This window comes from Pleurodeles waltl, chromosome 8 (assembly GCF_031143425.1).
Source record: "Pleurodeles waltl isolate 20211129_DDA chromosome 8, aPleWal1.hap1.20221129, whole genome shotgun sequence".
Taxonomy (NCBI): domain Eukaryota; kingdom Metazoa; phylum Chordata; class Amphibia; order Caudata; family Salamandridae; genus Pleurodeles; species Pleurodeles waltl.
In genome coordinates this window covers 361,091,050-361,114,790 of record NC_090447.1, presented here as the reverse complement: position 1 = coordinate 361,114,790, position 23,741 = coordinate 361,091,050, and the positions used below count along the sequence as shown (strand labels likewise).

At 42.1% G+C, this 23,741-nt stretch overlaps 1 protein-coding gene across 1 annotated transcript in view; it reads left to right on the top strand.

Annotated features, from left to right (window-relative positions):
- Positions 1–23,741, top strand: part of SYTL5 (synaptotagmin like 5) — a 640,980-nt gene that overhangs the window by 261,694 nt on the left and 355,545 nt on the right. The window contains exon 4 of the mRNA XM_069204241.1: positions 20,131–20,246. Coding sequence (XP_069060342.1) covers positions 20,131–20,246 — 116 coding nt within the window. The remainder of the gene's footprint in view (positions 1–20,130; positions 20,247–23,741) is intronic.

Sequence of the window (23,741 nt, the reverse complement as noted above, 5' to 3'; positions counted from 1 at the left end):
TTTCTTTTGTTTTTGCTTGTGGGCACTGTTGTCAAAAGATGACAACTTGTTCGAAATATGCGAGAGCTACTGCATTGCAAATGCATATTATTGAAGGTGTTTATATCAAGGTCTCTTTTCAGAGCTCAGCCTCATGGAGTCCTGGTGCAATAGAACTGCTGGCCTATAACACATTTTCCGTGAGTTCTGGCTTTTTAGCCAACATCCCTTATAAATAGCAGATCTTCAAGGCCCAAAGTGCACTGTTGTATTGCCTAAAATAGAGTACTGGCTAAGTGTATCACACATTATGACTGGACAGGACCCGAATGGTGTATAAGAATTTTATGAGAATCGCGGCTGTTTGAAGACCATTTTTATCGTCTCACTTTGCAAAAAAGGGGGGTTAATTCACACAGTTTAATGCAATAAATGGAAATAACATCATAATTATACTCGTGATAACATTTCCTTGAAAGCAATGCTTAATTTGTAAATAAAAATATGCCGGTGCTCAAAGCCCTCCTCTTAAACATGCGGCTGCTGCAATTAAATGTGCGAACAGGGAATACTGAGGCAGCGTAATCCTAAAACCATCTCGGGCCTCATCAATCCATTTACAGCCACTCCCTGCCCCTTCAGCTCACTTTTGCAGCTTTCTGCCTTCTCCCTTTGTGACGCTTTTCTGTTTTTCTCTTCCTCCGTCTCTCCCATATGTGTCTTTTGCTTGCAGTAAATGCTTAAGGCTTAAGATAAGTTCCAGCCCTCAAAAATAAGTGCTGGTGCTCCACACCAGAAATAACAAGCACAAATTAAGCACTGATTGAAAGTGTCTCACATGAAGAATTGAAATGTCACACATATGCATCCTGAAAACAAGGAAATGTCACACATAAGAAATCTACAGGCCTGGCAGCTGTTCTGTTTGAGACAGCGTACGAAACAGTATTAAATGAAAAGGTTTTCAAACACAAACTTTGCAGATGGCTAACTAGTCTCCAATTCTTTACAGAGGCACTAGAACACATAGGGCTTGATTGCAACTTTGGAGGAGATGTTAATCCGTCCCAAAAGTGACGGATATACCACCAGCCGTATTACGAGTCCATTATATCCTATGGAACTCGTAATACGGCTGGTGGTATATCCGTCACATTTGGGACGGATTAACACCTCCTCCAAAGTTGTAATCAGGCCCATAGTATGTGAGTAGGTACATGGCAATTGAAAGATAATGCATTGCTCATGCTGTTCAAACATTCTTGAGGCTCTGGGTGGCAGTGACCAGTTCCTTCCGTGCAAATGACAAAGGTCACAATTGCTTCAGGCCTGTTTGCAGTTCTGTTGTGGGCCACCAAAAATCCAGTGTATTACTTGAAATATTCACCTTTTCGGTCTCGCGTTAGCCAAAAACCTTTAGATTTAAAAAAAAATATATGTACAATGTATTTATTCAAAGGGGCATTCAGAAACAAGATATAGCAGCCAAATAGAGAGACTCCCCCTCCCTTGTCACAGTGGAAACGAGGGGTAGACTGGTGTGCATGGCAGTAGAGACCTGTGTACGAGGCACAGGAATGTCCCCTGAAACATGGTCGCGAATTGGGGAAAAGGCTGGGTTTGACTGACCTTCACACTGCTTTGTTTTTATGTTTGTGCCACATCTTCGATTGGTCATCTTATACTACCTTGCTTGCTCATACTGTGGTTATTTGTAATGTACACAACTGTATTATCTGAGTGCTATATTGTGCAAACATCAGTAAAGTTGTTTATCTAAAACTTAATGGGGTATTCAGTTAGCTCTCTTCATCCATTGATCTGTTGGTGTGCCATTCACACTGTACTTCCACTTTCCACATCAGGTGAGGGTGCAGGGTCAGCCAACTGGATGACTCCCTTTTGAGTGACTGCATTTTTCTCTTTCACGAGGCCCACATCCGCACACATTGCATTTCTCTTCAGAGCCAGTATTTTTTATGTTTACTTTTTTACTCTTGTATTGCCTTTTTGTTTAGAGTCTGATGAGATAGCAGGAGGCTTTCTATTGGCGCTCTTTGCAGACGGCACATTCCAGCTTAATCAGTTGCTATCTCCTGCTGATGTTGATGTAAATTCCTTTTGAAGTGGCCTTTTTATCTGAATGCTGCTATTTCATTACATATCAAATTGCACCCATTTGAAACTACTCTTCATGAAGTTGTCATTTATGTTTGTAGTATGTGTGCAATGAAGTGAATTTCTAGCTGCATTCCTAATTGTGGTTTAGAGTTATATTTCTGCACAAATTTAGTCTGTAGGGCATATTTGCATGGCCTTCTAGTTTGCTTTCTACACTTTTGTATATTTGTAAACCAATTAAGCCTTATGTTCTGCTTGTATGACTTTCTAAGTTGATTTCTTTGCTCTTGTATGTTGTGCTTATATAGGTATTTAACTTGTATGTTCCTTATTCTATCTATCTAGCTGTATGTCAGTCTGTCTAGCTACATGTCTGCCTGTCACACTACCTGCTTTTCTGTCAAGCTACTTGTCTGCCTGCCTATCTACCTGCATGACTATCTATTTACCTACCTGCCTATTTAACAACTGGCCTATATGCCCTTCTACCTGGCTGCATCTATCTGTCTATCTATCTATCTATCTATCTATCTATCTATCTATCTATCTATCTATCTATCTATCTATCTATCTATCTATCTATCTATCTATCTATCTCTTTGTAACTTTATATATTTTTGTCTAGCTATGCAATCATGCCTGCCAGCCTGGCTAACTCAGTGTCTGATATAACTCTGTCTGCTCAGTCTGACGTGCTTTCTACCAGTTTTCTTATCTAAATCTCTGCCTATTTACCTCTGTATCTATCTATCTATCTATCTATCTATCTATCTATCTATCTATCTATCTATCTATCTATCTATCTATCTATCTATCTATCTATCTATCTATCTATCTATCTATCTATCTATCTATCTCCCTGTCTGTCTGTCTTTCTATCTGACGAACTGTCTCTCTAAATAGCAACATATCTATTAGGTTGGTTACCTCTATACACAAATCTATATGTTGCTGCAAGCCTCCCTTTTTACCTATCTTTTCAACACTTCTGATCTATTTGTAATAAAGATTTACATAAACATTACAAAATAATGCATTAACAGAGATAATGGCAGCTCCATTGGCTTTTTTCTGACTCCTGTTATCAAAGACCTTTTGATTTTGCTAAGATTATGTGTGTAATATAGTTAGTTACAGGACTTTTATCTCAGACTCCATTAGTTTTTTTTTGTTGTGCCATTCACATTTTCCTTCCACCCAGTCCAGCATGCATCTTGGGTCAATGAGTCAGTCCCCTTCAGCTATTGGCTGTCTTCACTACTAGCCAGAGCATGCTTCACCTTTCACAAGGAGTACATCCACACACAAAGTATTTCTCTCAAGTGCCAGGGACCATTCTAATAATTTATGCTTTTTGCAGCTAAAAAACATTTTTGCCCTCAGCCATTTTTTTAGATTGGTGTGGGGCCACCAGTTTACCCAACAAAAGAGGTTTTGCAAAATCCACGACAGAAAAAAGTTGACAGAAAAAAGAATTGCTAGAGGCCAGCACCAGAACTCTTGGCTTTTCCCATGCTTGTTATTGCTGTCATTTGCTTCATGTGTTTAGAATACTAACCCCTGTGCTGCAATGTTGCCATAACAGCAATGCAGCCCAAGCCGCAAAACATACTGTGATTTCATTCTAGGCGAGAGTAATAACAATGTTGCAAGTGCTTTATTAAGAAAGAATGGATATATGACATATCGTATGTAGGTTAAAATTGTGAGGGGCAGATGTAGTCTGTTTTGTTTTTTCTGAAATTCCTTTACAGCAGAGGGCTTCAGTATAGAACTGGACTCTGCCAAAAGCCATAATGTCGGTGCAGATTGCATCTGTCTCAGGAAAAGGTCCAGTAGATCGGGTTCTGTAATACTAGGGGGCATCTGAATAGCAACACGTCTCCAGTTAGGGATATGGTAGGGCGAAGCTGCAGTGGTTGGTTTGGAGTGAGACAAAGTAGCCGTCCCTGGGTTTCTTGCATGTGTGTCAAAACTCGCAACACATTTGCAAGACCCTGTTCATTCTGTAGGTCTTTGTGGTTGAACTCCGCCTGTTTGCTTATATCCACTGACTGCTGTTCCTGCTTGTCATCGACTCTCAATGTACAATCTCTGGTTCCAGCTCATAGAAAGATTTGGAAAGCTGGAAATTAGCTTTTTCTGTCATCAACGCTCTGGGTTAGCAGTGTCTCGATCAGACACTATGGGGGTCATTCTGACCCTGGCGGTAGACTACTGCCAGGCCAACGACCGCGGATGCACCGCCAACAGGCTGGCGGTGCATCCATGGGCATTCTGACCGCGGCGGGAACGGAAACCCGGCGGTGTCCCGCCGGTTTCCCGCTGCCCTGGGGAATCCTCCATGGCGGCGCTGCAGGCAGCGACGCCATGGGGATTCCGACCCCCTTACCGCCAGCCTGGCTCTGGCGGTTCTGACCGCCAGAACCTGGATGGCGGTAACCGGTGTCGCGGGGCCCCTGGGGGCCCCTGCAGTGCCCATGCCACTTGCATGGCACTGCCGGGGCCCCCTAACAGGGCCCCACCAAGATTTTTAGTGTCTGCAAAGCAGACACTGAAAATCGCGACGGGTGCAACTGCACCCGTCGCACCCCTTCCACTCCGCCGGCTCCATTCGGAGCCGGCATCCTCATGGAAGGGGGTTTCCCGCTGGGCTGGCGGGCGGCCTTCTGGCGGTCGCCCGCCAGCCCAGCGGGAAACTCAGAATTACCGCAGCGGTCTTTTGACCGCACAGCGGTATTCTGACGGCGGTACTTTGGCGGGCGGCCTCCGCCGCCCGCCAAAGTCAGAATGAGGCCCTATGTCACAATTTCCATAGTGCTGTCCCACTGTGAGAGACGTATCGGCTCCCTCCATCACACCTTCTCTATGATGGGGATTCCCTGGTGATCAGTTTAAACACAAACTTGCTTTCTGGAAGTGAAAGGATATGTATATGATAACACATCCCTTTATGTCAATTTTATACACATCAGGACTCGGCCAATGAATCTTTTGACCCAGTGGTGAAACACCGTAGGACGAGATAACTGATCAATATGTCAATGATGTTATCCACATATACCACCACAATATACTATACTTTAGACATTTATTAATCTGTCGGCGCAACCATGACCTTTCAGCCATGAATAACCACACCTTTATTGGAGTTTTGTGAATTTTATTCCCTATTGATTACAATCTAATAATAAGAGTGTCGATCTCAAAACCAAGAAGCACAAGAGCAAAGTCACAACACAATGGTTATGATAAGACTTCAATAATGGAAAGATCATGAACATGAGAACACCAATATAAGAATTACATAGATCAGAGTGCACAGAATATCATATATATATTTCAGTTCAGCATAGCACAATGTCAGTCACGTCTATTTGCGTCAGTCAAGGTGATCACTTAGCCTAACCACTAATTAGCATCAGCATGTTGAGCTTCATGCAAAATAATTTTGAACACGAATTTGGAAAACATCTGACTAAGGACTTTATCCAAAAATACAGCAGTTGGTACCTAGAAAGGAAAAGCAAACAGACAAATTACAATAGCATAGTCAGCATACAGGTTCAGTCTTCGTCTTCAGGACATCAGTTAGATCACCGACAGTCTACTTCATCTAGAGGACAGAGGACACTTCCCTCATAAGGAGGAGAAGTGTAAAGGGCAGTCTATGGATAAGGATGGTTTTGTCTAAGTCTCAAATCACCCAGCAGAGTGACAAAGTTTCTGGATGCAATCAATATCATTCCCTACCTAATTCCCCAACTGTTCTGTGTCATGGGTTTGTATCCCTTTTTCACAATACATTCCCCCAAAATTCTATTGGATAATCGCTATACCCCACTATCTTCAACCTATCAAATTATACATTAGGAAATCCAAATTAACACTTCACGATAATTTATAACGCTTTGATTGGTCTTCATAATTGACGTCTTTGTAGGTGGCACATCCGGGGGTTACTTCATTCTTTGGCACGTTCTTCAGGTCAAAAGTTCCCTTTTCCATGGTTAATCGTCCTTGAATGTTTCTAATATTGTTGCAAAACGTGTAAAACTTATACTAAAGCAGCTAGCATGCTGATGAGAGAAAACTAGCTTTGTTACATAAAACGAAGAAGAGAACAAATGTTGGGTCATGGCCCTTTGCGAGTCAGCACACTGGAAAAACAGAAAAAATGTGCTTTAATATGAGAGCTACACAGCTAAAACTTCAACTCACCCTAACTTAAGGCCTATGGGTTCTAATACAAAGGCAATATTCGTAAGTGTTAATATATTCGGTTAATTATAATACAGACAAATATTTCTTGCAGTTAACATTAGTTTATGTGCACAATAGTAACTTCACACTTATAATCATGTTAGGAATACATTTAAGCGAATAACATTTTATGATCGTTTTGTATGCAGCATTGTTAGGTATAAACATTTCACATCTAATATGTAATATTTAAACTACACTCTCTCAGTCCCTCCTCTGATGACGCTCGTCATCACACAAATCTTTTCTTTTGAGTTTTGACTTTTAATTTTTCATCTTGTGCATGATACGCATTTCAACATCTTGCCCTTTATGTGAGCTTTCCCAAATTTCATTAAACATTTTCTCTCTTTCACTTTCTTCATTTCTTCTTGTTCTTTTGGTCCAGTTTCTCTTTATTTTATCATTGATTTTGCATGCCCCCTACAATCCTAATAAACAGGCCAGAACAATTAATAAACCCATCAATATTTTTGCAAGTACCCCATTCCAAATGTTGGTGAACCAGCTCCCCACTCGGGCAATTCCCTTTCCAAATTTCTCCCAAACACTGAGTTCTTTTAAATCCTTTAAATCTGCACTATCTCTTGTAAGGTTAGTAAGCATACTTCTAATCTTTTTACTGTTATCTGGGATAAATGAGCAACAATGACGCTCATTGAGCATTTTGCAGACCCCTCCACTCTTAGCAAAAGAGTCATAGCTCTTTCTGCAGCAAGTTCAGTATCCATTAGGAGTATAGCCCCTGTAAAATTTGTCAGCATGTTATCCACTATAGTAGATAACTTTTGAATTTTCATAGAATTCAAGATAACTCCTACTGATGGGATTACAGGGAGTGCAGAATTATTAGGCAAATGAGTATTTTGACCACATCATCCTCTTTATGCATGTTGTCTTACTCCAAGCTGTATAGGCTCGAAAGCCTACTACCAATTAAGTATATTAGGTGATGTGCATCTCTGTAATGAGAAGGGGTGTGGTCTAATGACATCAACACCCTATATCAGGTGTGCATAATTATTAGGCAACTTCCTTTCCTTTGGCAAAATGGGTCAAAAGAAGGACTTGACAGGCTCAGAAAAGTCAAAAATAGTGAGATATCATGCAGAGGGATGCAGCACTCTTAAAATTGCAAAGCTTCTGAAGCGTGATCATCGAACAATCAAGCGTTTCATTCAAAATAGTCAACAGGGTCGCAAGAAGCGTGTGGAAAAACCAAGGCGCAAAATAACTGCCCATGAACTGAGAAAAGTCAAGCGTGCAGCTGCCACGATGCCACTTGCCACCAGTTTGGCCATATTTCAGAGCTGCAACATCACTGGAGTGCCCAAAAGCACAAGGTGTGCAATACTCAGAGACATGGCCAAGGTAAGAAAGGCTGAAAGACGACCACCACTGAACAAGACACACAAGCTGAAACGTCAAGACTGGGCCAAGAAATATCTCAAGACTGATTTTTCTAAGGTTTTATGGACTGATGAAATAAGAGTGAGTCTTGATGGGCCAGATGGATAGGCCCGTGGCTGGATTGGTAAAGGGCAGAGAGCTCCAGTCCGACTCAGACGCCAGCAAGGTGGAGGTGGAGTACTGGTTTGGGCTGGTATCATCAAAGATGAGCTTGTGGGGCCTTTTCGGGTTGAGGATGGAGTCAAGCTCAACTCCCAGTCCTACTGCCAGTTCCTAGAAGACACCTTCTTCAAGCAGTGGTACAGGAAGAAGTCTGCATCCTTCAAGAAAAACATGATTTTCATGCAGGACAATGCTCCATCACACGCGTCCAAGTACTCCACAGCGTGGCTGGCAAGAAAGGGTATAAAAGAAGGAAATCTAATGACAAGGCCTCCTTGTTCACCTGATCTGAACCCCATTGAGAACCTGTGGTCCATCATCAAATGTGAGATTTACAAGGAGGGAAAACAGTACACCTCTCTGAACAGTGTCTGGGAGGCTGTGGTTGCTGCTGCACGCAATGTTGATGGTGAACAGATCAAAACACTGACAGAATCCATGGATGGCAGGCTTTTGAGTGTCCTTGCAAAGAAAGGTGGCTATATTGGTCACTGATTTGTTTTTGATTTGTTTTTGAATGTCAGAAATGTATATTTGTGAATGTTGAGATGTTATATTGGTTTCACTGGTAATAATTAATAATTGAAATGGGTATATATTTGTTTTTTGTTAAGTTGCCTAATAATTATGCACAGTAATAGTCACCTGCACACACAGATATCCCCCTAACATAGCTAAAACTAAAAACAAACTAAAAACTACTTCCAAAAATATTCAGCTTTGATATTAATGAGTTTTTTGGGTTCATTGAGAACATGGTTGTTGTTCAATAATAAAATTAATCCTCAAAAATACAACTTGCCTAATAATTCTGCACTCCCTGTATAGCTCCAAATATATCACCAATGACAGCCGCCACTGATTCTCGTTTTTGTCTTGAATGTTGTATTTCAGACGTCTTAGGTATCTGTTTTAAGTCATTGATTTGGTATATCTTTGGGAATACTATTCCCAAATAACATGTCCCATACTATCCCTTAGGGAGACGGTAATAAGCATTTAGCCCACAGATGTAATAGATTCCAGGAATCGCTGGAGCTTGTCCATTTAGCATAAAGGTCCATTTACTCTGAAACAAAAACACATGCCTGCATTCATTCGTTCCTACAAACAAATTATCCTGTTCAGATTTCGACCTATATATACAAAGCCTACCTACGTGTAATGCATCTATAGCTAACTTGCCTTGTGTCTTGATTGCAGTGTAAGCATAATCATTTGCATATGTATGTTTTTCTAATCCTTTTTCTAATCTTTCTTTTAATGCTTTACGTCTATCATCTGTGTGATCTAAGAAGCTTTTCTCTACAGGCGACAGTAAGCAAGTCAAATTGTTGCGATGTGCATATGCAGTCCCAAATGTAAGCGTTGGCTCAAAGAATCCTCTAACTATTTTTATATTATGCTCTTTAGCTAATTTATTTAAAAATTCATTCACAGACACAAAAGAAAACACGACATCCAGATTTGAATAAAAATATTGCACATGCTCTTGATTATAGAATCTTGTTAATAGCAAGCTGCAACTAATCCCATAGGTTAAAGGGAGGCTATGATAAGTAACTCCCTCCTGCACAGATGAAGGAATTTTAGTACATTCATAACAATCTTTCGCATCCATAGTTTCCACATACTCATTTAGTAAGCGATAGAAAACATTAGTAGAAAGTTCCCCTTTAGCATTAGTTTCCTCATGCATGTGTCTTGCTCAAATCTCTCCCATGGTGTTAGCGTGGTAGTTTCAGGTTTTGAAGTAGCGTTAATAGTTTCTTTCTCTATCCAGGGCATTCCTACAATCACTCCCACAATTATTACTGCACACACAACATCTATTATAAGACCTAACCAACCACACACCTTACTTCCCTTGCTACTATTTCTATTGTAAGCCATGTTTGTATAGAATCAGAATAGCAGATCAACAATTAACTTGAGGATAAAACTCTCTTTTTTTCTTCTGCGTATATCACAGCGTCTTCACTCACTCCAGGACCTCTTTGTCAAATTAGGTTAGCAGCTTGTCATAATCAGATTTAAAGTCAACCCAGTCTTTTAGTGTCACTTCCGGTTGTTTATAATGTCTCTTTCCAGTTTCAAGAATTTTAAAAACTTTAACCAAACTTCGCGTCTTCACTCATTCAGGTACCATAGTATTGGCCTGGTACTTCTCGATCAAAGCAGAATGCAAAAAATTCTTGTTGCCATTCAGATGTTGTAGCATATGCCCATTCAGGACCCGTATATCTTCTATTCGCGATTCTTTTTCTCTTCAACCTTCGCTCACCCTGTTGTTCTCCTTCACTTAGTTCATCCACTCTAGATGTATCGTTTTCTTCAGTTATTGTGTCTTTTGATACATCTCTTATCTTGAAGAATGGCTGATCTGGCCAATTGTCGCCTCTATGTGTCTTTTCTCGATGTGTCCTTTCAGGACGTTGGACAGTACCCTCTTCTTGTGATATGGTGTTTCCTCTTGATGGACCTGCAACTGGTTCAGGAGGTTTTGGTTCGTTCTGATTCCTTTCTGCAATTTCTCCTTCTTCTCCTTCCTCTGGTTCTGTGCCGGGTTCAAACTCTAACCCGTATCCGTCTGCTTCTGGGAGAACCTCTTCTCGACTTAGTTCTCCTGTCGCTTCTTCTGAGATAGGCACTCCGTCACCTCCCTCGGACTCATTAACTGTTTGAGGGACAAGGCTATTCTCAGAGGGCTCTCCAATAGTCTCAGTTCCTTCTTGGCTGATCTCTGATTCTAAGACTTCTCTTTCTAGAGTTGTTGTGGCGGAAACTTCAAGTTCCTCATCAACAGGACACGTTACAGTTTTTGTATGACTGGCATGTATCCAGTTGGGAACCCCAGCACACTTTACGGCAGTAGTAGTCGTCAATATTAGCGTGGTTCTAGACACGATTTTCTCACGTGCTTCTTGACAACCACCCAGTCACCGGCTTGAAGAGAGTGGCCTGGTTCTCCGATCGGTGGCAACGTTTTAGCTTCCACCTGGTGAGAGAAAGAGCGAATCACATTAGCCACACCTTTGCAGTAATCCAACACCATATCATCTGTAATATTCACCAGTGCATTTGCAGGTACGGCTGGTAATCTCATAGCTCTGCCCATGAGGATTTCAAGGGGGGATAGTCCCGTTTTCTTGTCTGGGGTATTTCTCATTGACATCAGCACTAGAGGCAAGGCATCTGGCCACTTCATATTAGTTGCTGCACTCATTTTTGCCATCCTCGATTTCAAAGTACCGTTCATTTGCTCTACTAATCCTGATGCCTCAGGGCGATAGCTACAATGCAGCTTTTGTTCAATGTCGAGTGCAGCACACAGGAGTTTAATCACCTCATTGTCGAAGTGTCTACCCCTATCTGATTCTATAGAAACCAGAAACCCGAACCTTGGTATCAGTTCCCTAAGTAGTAGTTTGGCTACTGTAAGACTGTCATTTCTACGTGTGGGATATGCCTCAATCCAATGACTGAAAACACACACAATCACCAACACATACTTCAGTCTTCCACAAACAGGCATTTCAATGAAATCCATTTGCATTTTGTTAAATAGACCTCCATCTCTTCCAATATGGCTCAAAGTTACCACAGTTCCTTTTCCCGCATTCATCTGTTGACAGATGATGCATCTGTGACAAGTAATTTCTGCGGCATGTCTGAATTTTGGGTTAAACCAATCAATTTTAAATGACCTAATCATGGCGTCTCTTCCCAGGTGTGCCTGCCCATGATAGAGCCTGGCAAATTGTGATAAAAGGCTGTTTGGCAAAACTAATTTTCCTTCATCTGAAACCCATAAATCATCAGCTCTCTGTACACATTGCATTCTTTGCCAAGAGCGTTTTTCTTCTTTACTTGCACGGCTCTGTAATGTTTTTAGTTCATCCAATGTATCAACTACTCGCAATGCTAGGTTTAAACATGTGTCATTCTCAGTTTGTGGTAACAATTCCCATTGCTCCTTGAACGATATACAGTTCAATGCGCAAAATATTGCAACTTGATCTGCATAGCCGTTTCCCATGGACACAAAGTCTTGTGATCTAATGTGAGCACTGCATTTTGCCACGGCAATTTCAAGAGGTAACTGAATCGCATGCAACAAATCCTTTATTTGTTCACCATTTTTCACAGGAGAACCAGATGAGGTCATAAAACCCCTCTGTGACCAAAGTTGGCCAAAATCATGTACGATTCCGAATCCATATCTACTGTCAGTATAAATGGTGACTTTCAAATTTACAGCTGCGTGGCATGCCTTAGTAAGGGCGATCAGTTCTGACACTTGTGCGGAAAACACTCTTTCGAGCCAGGAGGCTTCGACGATGCCGGTTCTAGTACATACCGCATAACCAGCTCTGTGTTCCGGCAGAGTCTCTGAGACAGGACCCATCAACAAACATGATGCAGTCATTTTCTTTCAATTGAGTGTCCTGAATATCGGGACGAGGTTTGGTGCACAATTCAGGCACCTCAAGACAATCATGTTCAAATTCTTCCCCATCTTTGATTTCAGCATTTTCATTTGGAAGTAAAGTTGCCGGGTTCAGTACAGTGCATCTCCTAATCGTTACATTCGGTGACCCCAGTATGACCGTCTCATACCTAGTAAGACATGCATTTGTCATGTGCTGAGTCTTAGTTCAAGTTAACAGAATTTCAACTGAATGTGGAACCATTACTGTTAGAGGGTATCCCATGACTATGCCTTCGCATTGTAAAAGGCTCTGACCAACTGCTGCAACTGCACGCAAACAACCCGGTAAGGCTGCTGCGACAGGGTCCAAGGTAGCTGAAAAATATGCTACAGGGCGTTTTGCATCTCCGTGGACCTGTGTTAAGACAGACAAAGAACAAGCATCACGTTCATGACAAAACAACAGAAATGGTTTCTCGTAGTCTGGCATTCCCAATGCTGGTGCCCTGCACATGCATTCTTTCAATTCCATGAATGATTCAAGCTCTTCTTTTGACAGGATTATAGTATTTGGCTCATCCTTGATTTCCTTTCCTGTCAGTTTTATTAATGGTTTTGAAATGATTGAGAAGTTGGGTATCCACTGGCGACAGTAGCCGACCATTCCCAAAAACATCCTGACATCTCTTTTTGTTGTTGGAGGGTTAATTTGCAAGACAGCTGTTATTCTTTCTTTTGATATTCTCCTGGAACCCTTTTCAATCAAATGTCCCAAATATTTCACCTCCTTCTGACAGTATTGTAGTTTTCTGGGTGACACCTTATGTCCATTCTTTCCCCGATGATTCAGTAATGCAATGGTATCATACTTGCAACTGTCCCTTGTCTTGGACGCGATTAGCAAATCATCAATGTACTGCACAAGAGTTGAGTTAAAAGGCAGTACCAATTGCTCCAAATCCTTCTTCAATATCTGATTGAAGATGGATGGTGACTCAGAAAACCCCTGAGGAATTCTGCACCAACTGTACACCTTATCCAGGAATTTGAAACTGAACAAAAATTGGCTGTCCTCATGAAGAGGTACTGAAAAGAAGGCTTGTGATAGGTCTACAACAGTAAACCATTCAGCATCACAGGGGACCTGAAACATGATCACTGCTGGGTTGGGCACCACAGGGCAACACTTTATCACGATTTCATTTATTTTTCTCAGATCCTGCACGATTCAAACTTTTCCACAAAGGTTTCTTTAACCCCATTATGGGAGAGTTACATGGACTGTTTAAAACCTCTGTCAGAACTTCCTGTCTGAGAAAGTCTGCAATTATTTGTGACACTTCGATAAGAACATCTTGAGTCATGTGATATTGTGGCACTTGTGGGAACACTGCATTCGGTTTTATCTGAACTTTGACTGGTTCCATCCCCTTTATCAGTCCTACTTCTTTTCCTGTCAAGTCCCACACTTTCTCCGTTACTGTCCCTTGCAGTTCGACCGGCAGTTCGATCAAGGTATGCAATGGGAAAAAAGTAATCAGAGGGTAGTCTTCATTTGTCCCTGTTTCTTCCTCTAAGAATTGACTTTCATCTCCCTCGTCATCACTATTTGTCTGCACCTCAATTCCATCATTGGAACAGGTAATTGAGCATTTTGTCTTGCATAGTAAGTCTCTTCCCAGTAGGGATACCGGACTCGAGTCACATACTACAAACCTATGTAGTCCCTGGAAGTTGCCAATCTCAACCTGTACTGGATCTGTAATCGGGTTAGTTAGATACTAATTTGCTACTCCAACCACTCGTATGGTACGCCCTGACAGTGGCAGTCTTGGAACTTCTGCACTCCGGACTGTGGAGCTTGTGGCTCCTGTGTCAACCAGGAATGAAACCTTATAACCCATCACCTTTCCTTCTACATATGGGCCTCTCTGATCTACCTATAAGGATGCTGCAAGCCTGCACTCCTCACTGTCTGAGCTATCATCTGACCAATCCTCATTCATACTATTGTCACCTCGTAATGGGAATTGTTGCACAATATTGTTTTGATTTGTTACCTGGCCTGTGACCTGCTGAGGAAGCATCACCTGTTGCTGTCCCATCGGAGCCATTGGTAATTGCATTTGCTGTCTAGGCACCATGGGAATCTGCTGCTGCACTGGTTCCACTTGTATTGACTGAAAACGCGGCATTTGCATCTGTTGCATGGGCTGTACCCCTTGCAATTGTACCAAATTATTCTGAAAATTCGGGTTCTGATGTCTTATTTTTGATGTGTATTTTGTAATGTACCAGCATTAGTGCTCTGCTGAACTGAACCATCCTGTACCATATTCGGGCACTCCCGTTTCCAGTGCCCCACGCCCCCGCACGCGTGACATGGTGACATCTTTTTCGCCCCTTGAACATCATTTTGAATAACGACAGTATTCTTATCAGAACCGCGGTTAACAAACCCTCTGCCTCGACCTCTCGCCTGTGTCTGAAATACACCATTCATTTGCGGTTGTTGCTGTATCATCTGTTGAACTCCATTTCCCTGTATTCCTGCCTGTGCAGCCCTTATCTGCATCACCATCACCTTTTCCTTCAACTTTTTCTGCTTTAACTCAATCTCATCACTACAGTATTTTGCACACTGCAACACCTCATCGATCGGTTTAGCTTGCCAACAAATCAAATGATTCTTAATCATTTGGCTAACCTCTGGTCTCAATCCTTCGACGAATCTGAACACAAGGTGGTTCATATCCTTTGGTTCAATAGTCTCAGTACCACTGTAATGCTTAAACTCTTTTAACAATCTCTCGTAGGAAGCATGTATTGACTCCTTATCCTCTTGAGAGGTCCGGTCGATTTTCTGCCAGTCAGTCACTTTCGGCGACACCTTTTGTTTCAAAAATTCAATCACCTTATGATAATACTTCATCACCTCTTCTGAAGGTGCACCGGTCACCTTATCTCTTGCCGGCTCCTTTGTCGGCCAGTCTACCCCTCTCTTGCACTCAAGCCACAAATCAGGCGGGACAATGATCTCAAACTGGGTGTTCAAGTCTTCCCAAAGACACTTTGCAAGCTTCACAAATCTATCTGTTTGTTGATACCACTCGATCGGCTTCTCCCTCAATCTGGGATAATCATTAGTAAAGGATAAAATATCTCCTCTAGTCCAAGGTCATTGAACCAAGACACCACCGGCTGTCTCTCTCATAGGTAATATTTTTACTGATTCCAAATCAGGTGAAGTCTTGGCTTGATTAGACCATGGGCTGTCACTTCTTCCCTTATCTCTTTTCTTTGCCCATCTGCCTTCCCATTTTTCCAGTGCACCCCAAATTTGTGCGCTTTGCAACAGTTCTCTCAAATGTGCCTTCATTCCTGCAGATCTCATGTGCTCAAAATCTTTTGAATCAAAATCTAATCTTTAACTTCTTTTTAAATGCTTAGTGTTTCCGATATAGATATTGCATTTGTCGGCTAAATTCGCTAATCTCTGATGTACTTTGCCTACCTCCTTGGTAATCTTGGGGCATAAGTATCTCAACTCTGCCTCTGTGTAGGACTCCAATCTATTTACTCCCATTGTCCACTCTACCAACTCAGCAGCTTCCGCCCCTAATCGTACAAAGTTCAGGTATTCATCTTGTTTTTCTTTCTCCGGTTCAACTGTAACCACTGCAGTTTTCTGTGATGTATAAGTCTTTTCTAACCATTCATTTAACTGTTGAACCGTAAAACCTTGCAGTGAAATGTTCCCTGCATGTATCATTGGAGAATGTGAGGTATTTGTGCTCATGGTTTGGGGAGTTAGAACTCCCAGGCCTGCTTGACGCATTGCTTCGGGAGGTGCCCCTACTGGACTAAGGTCCATTAAGGGCCTTGGCTGTTCAATTACTTGTTCTGCGGTGACCATTATCTGTGGAGTTCCCAGGGACCCTCCTCGTGTCGCCTCTTGAGTCATCACTCCCTGATCACACACACCTGTTTTACCCTGTGCATATAATGGCACTGGTGGACCGACAGTAATGGGTAACGATATAGCGGCAGGTGTCTGACTCGGACCCAGACTTCTTGGAGCAGTAACTCCATAGGTCTGTTCCAATGTAACCGGAACCGGCACTAATGGTGGACCTGCTACATGGTTGTATCCTGGTATTAGCTGTGGTTGTGGTTGAGATATTAATTTCGGAGTTGATTCAATTTGTATTAGCTTTGGCTTTGTGTATATCGGGTCTGGCGGCACTATCAAGTTTGTGGTTGTCTCAAGCACTGGGACGTCAGGATAGATTCTCTGTATCTGCGGTGGAGGCTGTAACTGTATCGGTATGTCTGGTGCAGTGGGTACACTGACACCATTCTGTATTGAAGCTGTATCGCTAGTCTGTACCGTATCAGTAACTCCCTTTTCCTGCGTCTGGTTCCCAGGATCCAAGCTAGTACTTGGAGCATTGTCGCTCACCGCATATGGTGGCGGACGATCATGTAATAATCTGTCCATAAATTCCTCATCATCTGAATCATCTTCCTCTTCCCAAGATCTTTTATTCTCTTTAGATTTCCCTGAATCTTTGTCGGTTTTACAGGAGGCTTTCCTTCCCTGCGTCTCTTCTCCCTGTGTTATTGCTGGAAATAATTTCAACCCGTCTACAATTCCCTGTCTCCACATTTTGTTCTCATCATCCCACCTAGCCTCTGCATAGGATTTCTCTGCCCTTCTCAGTCTTCTCTGAAACCTTTCTTGTCTATGTTTAAGAGCCATCAAGTCCCAAATTGCCAAAGCCTCGTACTGAGCTGGTCTCGGAGGTGATTTCTGTGTACTTAACATCCACCTCAAATTTTCCAGTACTTTTGGATTAAATGTCCCATGTTCTGAGAAAGCTAGACATCCCTCCTTCTCTGTTAATTTGCGCCCCTGTTTCATCCATAAACAAGGTGCGACACCCTTCTCTTCCATAACTATATAAGCTGGAGTACCCTCGGGTGGTGTAGGCTCCCCATCGGTTGCAACAATATATACGTCTCCTTTCAGAGCACTCTTGAATGCTTTAACGAAATTCATTTTGTGATTCTCTTATTTTGTATTTAATCAAAAGTGACTTAGTTCCCAGGACACTCTTCACCCGCCTCTCTCAACCTATTGCCTCTCACGGACGGCAGCCAATCCGTGCGCGACCCCTCTCGACGACTGACCTATCTCAGTGCGGCACCACTGACGTCACACTCACACACACTGCAGCTGACAAAGTCTTGCGGCTCGTCCGCTCCTCACTAAACCCATACAAACTCACACAAACTAATGCAAATTATTGCGAGCACCCTAAATGACAACACAAATCTGCCGGTTTACTACAGGAAGGGTAACACATTCGCTTCAGAACTTTTCAGAGATTTCACTTGAAGCCTCGGCCGCTACTCTCTCCTTATCAGTTCCCGCATACGCAAGTAGAATTCGACATGCAAATCCTACTCTCGACTTGTCAATGACTCCTTCTAGTGCACTTTAGAATTTGTCAAATCTCCATCGAAGGTTTTCATACACACATTATGACTCAGACTCGACTTGTCAACCACGCCCGATTGACCTATTAAACCGCGCAGATTACAACATAGACCATATTTTCTTCATACTCCGGAGTCTTAGACCTCGACAGGTCCGTACACAACAGCCAACCACATGGATAATTATTGAGCATCAAGCGCTACATTCACATGAAGTACGCCGACTTCCCTACTCTCATACTGTGGAGTACGCCCACTCCTACTAGACAACATTTAGTTTGGCCTAAATACACACAAATCTTCACAATCACCTGCAAAATGCATAAGCTTAGGCAAGAGTAAAGACCCTAACCACATAAACTATGGCGCCGAGAGCATTCCCCAACTCATTCAGGCAGGCTCGGAGATCCCGGGAAGGTCATGGTGAACTTAGAAACCCATCATACCTACAATTTGCATTATCACAGAAAAACAAATTAAACAATGAATCTCCGTCCTAGGGCCCCCAAGGGGCAAACCGTCGCTCTGCTACCAGAACTGATAACGCGTCCCTTTATGTCAATTTTATACACATCAGGACTCGTTTTAGGCCGATTAATCTTCTGACCCAGTGGTGAAACACCGTAGGATGAGATAACTGATCAATATGTCAAGCAATATGTCAATGATGTTATCAACATATACCACCACAATATACTTTACTTTAGACATTTGTTAATCTGTCGGCGCAACCATGACCTTTCAGCCATGAATAACCACACCTTTATTGGAGTTTTGTGAATTTTATTCCCTATTGATTACAATCTAATAATAAGAGTGTCGATCTCAAAACCAAGAAGCACAAGAGCAAAGTCACAACACAATGGTTATGATAAGACTTCAATAATGCAAAGATCATGAACATGAGAACACCAATATAAGAATTACATAGATCAGAGTGCACAGAATATCATATATATATTTCAGTTCATCATAGCACAATGTCAGTCACGTCTGTTTGCGTCAGTCAAGGTGATCACTTAGCCTAACGACTAATTAGCATCAGCATGTTGGGCTTCATGCAAAATATTTTGGACACAAATTTGGAAAACATCTGACTAAGGACTCTTTCCAAAAATACAGCAGTTGGTACTTAGAAAGGAAAAGCAAACAGACAAATTACAATAGCAATTGTCATAATTACCCTCCTCGGAATAAGTCAGCATACAGGATCAGTCTTCGTCTTCAGGACATCAGTTAGATCGCCGACAGTCTACTTCATCTAGAGGACAGGGGACACTTCCCTCATAAGGAGGAGAAGTGTAAAGGGCAGTCTATGGATAAGGATGGTTTTGTCTAAGTCTCAAATCACCCAGCAGAGTGACAAAGTTTCTGTATGCAATTGAGATCATTCCTTACCTAATTCCCCGACTGTTCTGTGTCATGGGATTTTATCCCTTTTTCACAATACATTCCCCCAAAATTCTATTGGATCATTGCTATGCCCCACTATCTTCAACCTATCAAATTATACATTAGGTAATCCAAATTGACACTTCACGATAATTTATAACGCTTTGATTGGTCTTCATAATTGATGTCTTCGTAGGTGGCACATCCGGGGGTTACTTCATTCTTTGGCACGTTCTTCAGGTCAAAAGTTCCCTTTTCCATGGTTAATCGTCCTTGAATGTTTCTAATATTGTTGCAAAACGTATAAAACTTATACTAAAGCAGCTAGCATGCGGATGAGAGAAAACTAGCTTTGTTACATAAAACGAAGAAGAGAACAAATGTTGGGTCATGGCCCTTTGCCAGCCAGCACACTGGAAAAACAGAAAAAAATTGCTTTACTATGAGAGCTACACAGCTAAAACATCAACTCACGCTAACTTAAGGCCTATGGGTTCTAATACAAAGGCAATATTCGTAAGTGTTAATATATTCGGTTAATTATGATACAGACAATTATTTCTTGCAGTTAACATTAGTTTATGTGCACAATAGTAACTTCACACTTATAATCATGTTAGGATTACATTTAAGTGAATAACATTTTATGATCGTTTTGTATGCAGCATTGTTAGGTATAAGCACTTCACATCTAATATGTAATATTTAAACTACGCTCTCTTATATACAACCGGATAATGTAAATGAATGTGCTCAGCAGTGTATCCAGGATTCAAGTACACAAAGGGTGCTATTGCTCACTGTACACCAGCTGCAAGATCTGTAATAGAATGACCCAATTTTTGCTTTATGCCTGTGTTTTTTTTCAGACAGCTGAAGGTAGTGACAGGTGAATGGTTCTTTGAAGAGAGGGCCAAGCGCTTCAAACAAGTCAACATTCTGGGCAGTGATGTTGTCAGACAGTCCATCTTAAGAAAGATCCCAGGTAATTAACTTTATTGGAACATTTAGTAACACTTAAATATGTGATGCGCGCGTCAGTTTTACAGACCATTCCCACGCTTAGCATAAATAGCTAAATGTCTACAATGTGTCTTTTTTTTACTGATGGCTTGCATTCATTTAGAAATTGTGTAACAGATCACAGATATAAATAAAATGTATATTTTCACCTAATAACATACCTTGAAGCAAATAGTGAGCAATGATTGAATAAACAGTAATTTTCATTGTATTACAATCCTGTATGGAGTAGTAAGGATTATAAGAGTCTGACTTACAAAGCAGTTCATTCACCGGAGTTTAATTTAAGTGTGCAGCTGGAAAATCTCAGTCTTGACTCAGAACATCAGGACTGACAGAAATGTACTTTCAGAAGGTGCACTGACGACTCTACTGTACCTTTCCAAATGTGGAGTGAATATGGCATTTTCTGAGGGAAATCACACTTACAAAAGAAGTTAAATCAACTTATAAATAAAGCTTTGTGAATTGTGACCACTATGTTCTCTTATACACCTCTTTATAGTCACCTGAGTCTCTTCTATGCTGATCACTGTTTCGGTGCTTTGCATTCTCTTGAATTAAGGCACGCTTAAGACACTAGAAGTTGTAAAGTCTTCTGAGATGTAGCAAAACATTATCTATGAGACTGATAAGCAGTAGCATTTCCTTTTAAAAGATAAATAAAGCAAAAGGACCCCCTCATTGCAGCCAAAGTACAAATACCTTTGTCACACCCTCTTGTTAAGAAGTTTGTACCAGAAGTTTTTCTATTCCATCCACTTGATTCATCACATTGGGCTGTGCTGGAGCTTCCAGAAAATAAATGAAATGGTTTATTTGTAATTATGGAGTAGGTGACAATAGATATGCAGACAGTGCGCTGTTGAGGCAGATCCAAAAATCAGAGTTGAAAGAGAAGAAACACTAGCATACTTCAGTCCTGGGGGTAAGTTCTTGCCCAGAGTGCCTGCTTGTCCTCTCTTCTCTGCGCTCCGACAGGAAACCAGACACCCTGCAGGAAGGAAAGTCTTCAGCCAAGCTTTGGAACTTGAAAAGAAGAATGAAGATGACATTTAAGTAAAGTGCCACTGGCTCTGCCATCTTCCATCCTACACCTGCAGCTCACCTAACAGTCATGATTAATGCACCTTTAAGTCAGTGCTGTGTAATTATCACCTGCACCTAAAACAGACCAGGCACCTCTTTTTGACTTCATGGAACAAGGAAAGTGACAACTCCATTAAGGACATTTTCACTATTCCAAAGGCTGTAACTACACCCTCTTTCTTTTTCATCACTACATCCCAGGACTTCTGCTCCAACCTGTCTAGTTTCTTCCATGACAAGATCAAGCAGATATATCTACCTTTCTCACCACAAGATGTTCTAGACTCTCTGGACTGCATTAGTATACCCTCCTGGACATCTTTGGGGGCTGTCATGCCCAGCCTGATTCACTTATGTTGGAAGAGGTCACAAAGACCATTAGTTCTGTTACATCTGGTTCCCTTGTTGAACCATATCTGCACTGTATCATTTCTCTCAGTCATGAACTAATTGGCCTCGCACTCATCATCCTTTTTAACCCCTCTTTGTTGATTGCTGTTTTCTCCATTGAATGGATACATTAAAAAGCCTTCTGCCGATCCTATCACATTGTCCACCTACAGGACTGTCATGCTTCTTCCGTACCCAGCCAAAGTCTTGGAAAAACTAGTGAACCAGCAACTCATCAGCTACCTTAAATCTCAGCTTCTGCATGCTCCCTCAAAATCTGGCTCTAGAGCCAATCATAGCATGGGAACCGCTCTTATTGCTGCCACAGCATCCGTTATATCATTGTAAAGAGTGCTACTGCTGGTCCTATCCTTTTAGGTGTTCTTGCAGTGTTTGACATGATACTGCATGCCATTCTGCACATGTGCCTTTTCGATGCAGATATTTGGCATTCTGCTCTACAGTGGTTTAGTTAATTTGTCTGACACCAGACCCAATCAGTATTTCTCCCACTATTTCAATCTGATCCTTTCAATCTTTTGCCCTTTGGATCTTGTCTGAGCCCAACACTGTTTAATATTTACAGGACACCGCTGGCATCTTTCATTAAATCTTTTGATTTTAATATTATTTTGCATGCCTATGCCACTCAGCTGATCTTCCCTCTCAGAAAACAAATAAATCACCCAGATTACTTTACCACATTGTATGTATGTGGTTACCAAGTGGTTGAGCTGTAATTGCCTAAAGCTAATGGTTAGAAAATCAAGCTTACCCTATTTGGTAAAGATACCTCTCTCTGGAGCACTGCTTGGTGGCATCCAACCTTGGCCCTCCCCTTAAGCTGTCCCAAGCTGCCAGAAACCTGAGGATCATTGTTGATAATCAGCTTTCTGTGGCAAACCAAATCACTGCGATGCCTGCCTGTTGCTTTAACACTCTCAAAATGCTCAGATTTATTTTTGAATGGCTGCCCCTGAACCCACTGAAAATGTTGATTCCAGCACTCATTACAAGTATGGCTGACTATGGAAAAGCGCGCTATATTGACATTTAGGGGCATATTTATACTCCGTTTGCGCCGAAATTGCGTCGTTTTTTTTGACGCAATTTCGACGCAAAACTAACTCCATATTTATACTTTGGTATTAGACGCGGCTAGCGCCAAAGTCCATGGAGTTAGCGTCATTTTTTAGCGTGGACACCTACTTTGCGTTAATTATATGCAAGGTAGGCGTTCCCGTCTAAAAAATCGACTCCGAGGCATGTGCGTGGGATTTATACTCCCGGGCAAAAATCACGCCCGGGAGTGGGCGGGTAAAAAAAATGACATACGGACGCTTTTGCGCCGTTTTTTAGCTCCTGCAAAAGGCAGGCGTTAAGGGACCTGTGGGCTCTGAAGGAGCCCAGAGGTGCCCCCCCATGCCCCCAGGGACACCCCCTGTCACCCATGCCCACCCCAGGAGGACACCCAAGGCTGGAGGGACCCATCCCAGGGACATTAAGGTAAATTCAGGTAAGTGTTTTATTTTTATTTTTTTTGTGGCATAGGGGGGCCTGATTTGTGCCCCCCTACATGCCACTATGCCCAATGACCATGCCCAGGGGAACAGAAGTCCCCTGGGCATGGCCATTGGGCAAGGGGGCATGACTCCTGTCTTTGCTAAGACAGGAGTCATTTCTATGGGGGTTGGGAGTGAAAAAAAATGGCGCAAATCGGGTTGAGGTGAAAAAATTGCCTCAACCTGACTTGCCCCATTTCTTGACGCCCAAGCTCCATATCCCCCTACGCCGGCGCTGCCTGGTGTACGTCGTTTTTTTTAACGCACACCAGACGGCGCCGACGGCTAACGCCGGCTAACGTCATTCAATAAATACGGCGCCTGCATGGCGCTTCAGAATGGCGTTAGCCGGTGCTAATTTTTTTGATGCAAAACTGCGTTGGCGCAGTTTTGCGTCAAAAAGTATAAATATGGGC